This window comes from Anneissia japonica, unplaced genomic scaffold (genome assembly GCF_011630105.1).
Source record: "Anneissia japonica isolate Jap-2015-1 unplaced genomic scaffold, ASM1163010v1 scaffold8327_len73589_cov114, whole genome shotgun sequence".
NCBI classification, from domain to species: domain Eukaryota; kingdom Metazoa; phylum Echinodermata; class Crinoidea; order Comatulida; family Comatulidae; genus Anneissia; species Anneissia japonica.
This window is the reverse complement of record NW_022718255.1, coordinates 25,536-29,694: the sequence shown is the minus strand read 5'-3', so window position 1 is coordinate 29,694 and position 4,159 is coordinate 25,536. Positions and strand designations below refer to the sequence as shown.

Below are 4,159 nucleotides of genomic sequence, written 5' to 3'. Positions count from 1 at the left end.
ATACTGTGTTGACACGTCTTTGTATTTTGGCTCCACATCGACGTCCATTGGCTGTACTATTTCTACATCCATCCTTTCATCCGGTGGTACCTTATTGTGAACATCTACGTTTGTGTCCATTTTTGTTTGGACACGAGTTCGCTGCCGGGGAGCACGCCTTCCTGGACTTAGTTTCCAATTACTCTGTAAATAAAGCAACCAATAAATTATAATTAAATTTAAGAAGCATGTTTATTAATTTTTGGCTTATTTTTTAATAAGAAAAAAATCTAATCTAATTTTAAAAGACACACAGTTAGGAAATAACTTACATGTAGAGAATATCCAATGTGCAGCGTCGGATATGGATGTCCTTTTGACGGCTTTCCATCAACAAAGTGAACAGAACAAACCTGCAAAAACAAATACAAAATAATCAGTTGAGTGAGTCTTCAACTTCATTTTTTCACATAGAAACCCACATAATCGTGGCTTAAGATTGATTGAATCATGGGGTTTGTAATTAGTACACAACTCCTTTGCCTGAATCAAGGGCCGTATTGCTAGGCCTAGACCCTCCTCCTACGAAAATGGGATGCCAGTGGGAAAGTGTAGTGGTTCACTACTACAGTGCTAGGTTGTTGGACGCTCTCCTGAGACCGGGCCAATTTTTACACAATAAAAATTATAAACAATTTTCAACTTACTCTGTGATAATCTTTAAGATCGTTGAGAGTTAATTTTGTGTTTAAATTTTTCACCCATTCTTGACGATGGGCTTGTGGAAACCGATGGAGCTGGTAGGGCTGACTGAATACAACAGGAGCAATCCTTGCGAAAAAATCCCTGGTTGGGACACAACTCGTTTTTCCATTGTTGAAGCTTAAATTGGCTATTACTGCAGCCATTCACCTGGCAAATCTTTCTTGCACCTTTTCCACTCATTCTTTTATTCCGGAGAATAATGGCTTAAAGTATTTCACAAAAGAATTTAAAAACAAAAGAAAACAATCGCTTCGCTACTCTACTTCACTGTACTGTATGTAAAAGCATAGGCACTTCCGGGTATCACTGGTACACCGCGGTGTCGTTGTACCCCAGGCAAGGTTGCCAGGTTAACGAAAGTTTTCTATCCAATTATCGCGAAAATGGTGTATAGTGATAGACTTTCGTCAAAGAAATAAACATTTCAGCATTTGAGGGGGAATATAGTCACTGACGTCCTTTCTGGTCGGTGCATGCGGACAGGTAAAATCGTGCGATGATTTCATAACTAGGCCAGGCTACGGCCTATGTCTAGAATAGTAGGAGAAGGCCCAGGCGGCCTGCCTGGCCGTAGGCCTACATCTACATTTGTTCCTTGAGTCTTTAAAATAGGTCTAGAATATTTCTATTAAACGTTCAGTTTATAAGGGTCCATTGATTCAATGAATTCCTTAATTGTTCATACTTAATATTGAATTTGAAGTAACTTTTTTCGGGTTCTAATTAAGCTTGTTTTACGAAAGTAATTTTTAATTACAATTCAATTTTTATCGCGGTGCGCGATGTATTCGCGGTGAAGATAATGAAGAATTTTTTTTGCACACGAACCTGAAAAAAAAAATCAAGCCGAGCGTCCAATAATAAAAAAAAATATTGGACGCTGGGGAATAGGCAAATAACATTGAGAGTTACAGTGATGACGTCACGATTGACTTATAATTTATATCATATTTTTTTTAACTATAATGTCCGGGGGCCCTGGCGCTCTGCCCCTTCCCCCCATCAGCGCCCCAGCGTGACATCACTGGAATTGGTGTGTTCCATTTTCTGAACTGAAGAATTAATGATACCTGCTGTATCAAATACTTGTCAAAATTTATCAATGAATATGATTGTGGACATTCTTATTTCTACAGTATTATGCATAAATTGGGAATGTATTTTCAATAGTGTTTCACTAATGATTGATCGTTTAAAAAGGTAATTTTTATATATTCTTTTCGGATAATGAAATCGCCCAAACACTGCGCTGTGCAGCGTGCTCAATCTGCTCATATTTGGTTTTTTTTTACACACACACATTATTAAAAATGTTTTGTTATGTGGTCAAAATGGCCCATAACCAATTGATATGATCAACTTCAAGTATTGAAATAGCTATCGTTGTGATAAAGGGTCCTATACCCTGTATCAAGACCGTGACTGAAACTCGCGCACGCGCACTATTACACTTTCTTTTCTTGTATTGACGCGAACATACGTGTGCAGCTAGACTGGGTTCCAGTCCCTAATCTTTGTCTTAATCAGTTGAAATGCTTAAGAATAAATCGATTTTGGCACAAATGGCGTTCCATAGTATACTTTTTCTGGGATTAGGATCTGGGATGTACTACGAAAAATCCATAAATTAGAGACTTGTGGCATGTCTAGTGTGCAGCATGCTCAATCTGTTCATATTTGTTTTTCTTACACACGCCCAGTATTAAAATGTTTTGTTATGTGGTCAAAATGGCCCAAACCAATTGTTTTGATTGATTTGATGACCTCAAATATGGAAATAGCTGATCTGAATGAATTTATTTTCTACTATTGATGCGATGAATACCGTTCATCTATTTATGAATATTCTTGGTATTCAGTAATTTTGCTCGCTTACAGAACAATTTTAAAATTTGTGAACAACTTTTATCGAAATGTAATCAATACAGAATGTAAATGTTCAATACTTACAAATTACAGTGAGGATTGAAGGATCTGAATATATGAAGTTCGTGCTTCCTACATGTATCTGACATCGAAATTTTCTGTCAGTATCACTCCTAACTGGCTTTGTGATAACCAGGTCTGCATTCACAGGACTTGTTCTTAAGCTGTAACGTCCATTTACAGTCTTTACACTATTTACAATACTAATTTTATTAGCTTCTCCAGTTTTATTTACTTCATTCCATATGACTGACAAAGGTGGATCAATAAATTGTGAATAGTCACATGGTATCACCACTTCACCATCACCTTCTTTGGCCACTTTATTAGATGTTACAACTGACTGGCTATATACTATTAAAAAAAATAAAAAAACACACAAAAACACTTTCATTATTGTAATTATGTAATTGTAAGTAAGAATGAGACTTGGAAATTTTGGTCTTGGAAAAACTATGATCATCACAAGTTTGAATTCTTATAATTTATCTACTTGGTATGGATTTACTTACTGACTTTATACAATTGCTCCAGTTGTATTACAAATAAAAAAAATGTGACTCCAAAATTGATTAATGACCAGCGTCCGATTTACCCAGTGTTGCATCGTAAAATGCGACGCGTTTTAAACTAATTGCGAAGCACTTTCACAAATGCATCACAATAAAATGCGATACAATTATTTGCCTAGAAATACCCGCTCAGTCTTCAGCAAGGCATGGCTCTCAAAACTCCGTATAAATCATTCCGATGAATAAGCCGCGAATTTGACACACGATTTTCCCCCAAAAATTAGGGATGCGGTCTATACACCGGTCATAACCTGCTCTAAAAAAATTCCAGATCGCGAAAATCTGGCGCCGCTTGTCTAGGTTAGGCCCAGGCTGGCCCAATTCATATTAGCCTAGAGTAGGACCGGTCTGTAGGCCTAGTATTTACTGTATTTGTAATAATACTCACTACACAGTGCTGAACTACGTTTTCTAATACGACATTCAAGCAATGGTTTGGGTTGTCTAAATAATTATTTTCATACTACGTTCATTCATAAACAATTTTGAAACACATCGTTTCTGTTTGAACCCGCTTCGCTCAAAACAATAACAAACTATTTTTTGGCAATTCGGTCCTAGAAGTCACGTGCGAGCTTCATTTACGATGTCGCAACAAAACACAAACACAGGCTTGGTGGACAAAAAAGTCCCGATAAAATAGCGCAATATTCTTTGTTTACATCGAGTGCACACCCACACACACACGCACACCCACACACACACACACACACACACACACACCAGGTTAGGTACATGAGCTAGTGTTTTACTTAAATGCTTTTGTTGAAAAATAAAGACACTGAAAGTACGTGTCATATTTATTCATATACTTACATATAAGTATATATATATATATATATATATATATATATATATATATATATATTTCAAATTTTAGAGTGATTGCAATTGATCATAATGCCAGTTGGAGCGAT

At 36.6% G+C, this 4,159-nt stretch overlaps 1 protein-coding gene and 1 long non-coding RNA gene across 2 annotated transcripts in view; both read right to left on the bottom strand.

Annotated features, from left to right (window-relative positions):
- Window positions 1-1,035, bottom strand: part of LOC117110458 — a 1,477-nt gene extending 442 nt beyond the window's left edge. The window contains exons 1-3 of the mRNA XM_033253164.1: window positions 687-1,035; window positions 312-392; window positions 5-183 (exon numbers count right to left, since the gene is read on the bottom strand). Coding sequence (XP_033109055.1) covers window positions 5-183; window positions 312-392; window positions 687-887 — 461 coding nt within the window. The 5' untranslated portion in view covers window positions 888-1,035. The remainder of the gene's footprint in view (window positions 1-4; window positions 184-311; window positions 393-686) is intronic.
- A 1,951-nt stretch (window positions 1,036-2,986) lies between these two features.
- The window catches only part of LOC117110457, an 8,982-nt gene continuing 7,809 nt past the window's right edge, over window positions 2,987-4,159 (bottom strand). The window contains exon 4 of the long non-coding RNA XR_004445695.1: window positions 2,987-3,024. This is a non-coding gene — a long non-coding RNA (uncharacterized LOC117110457). The remainder of the gene's footprint in view (window positions 3,025-4,159) is intronic.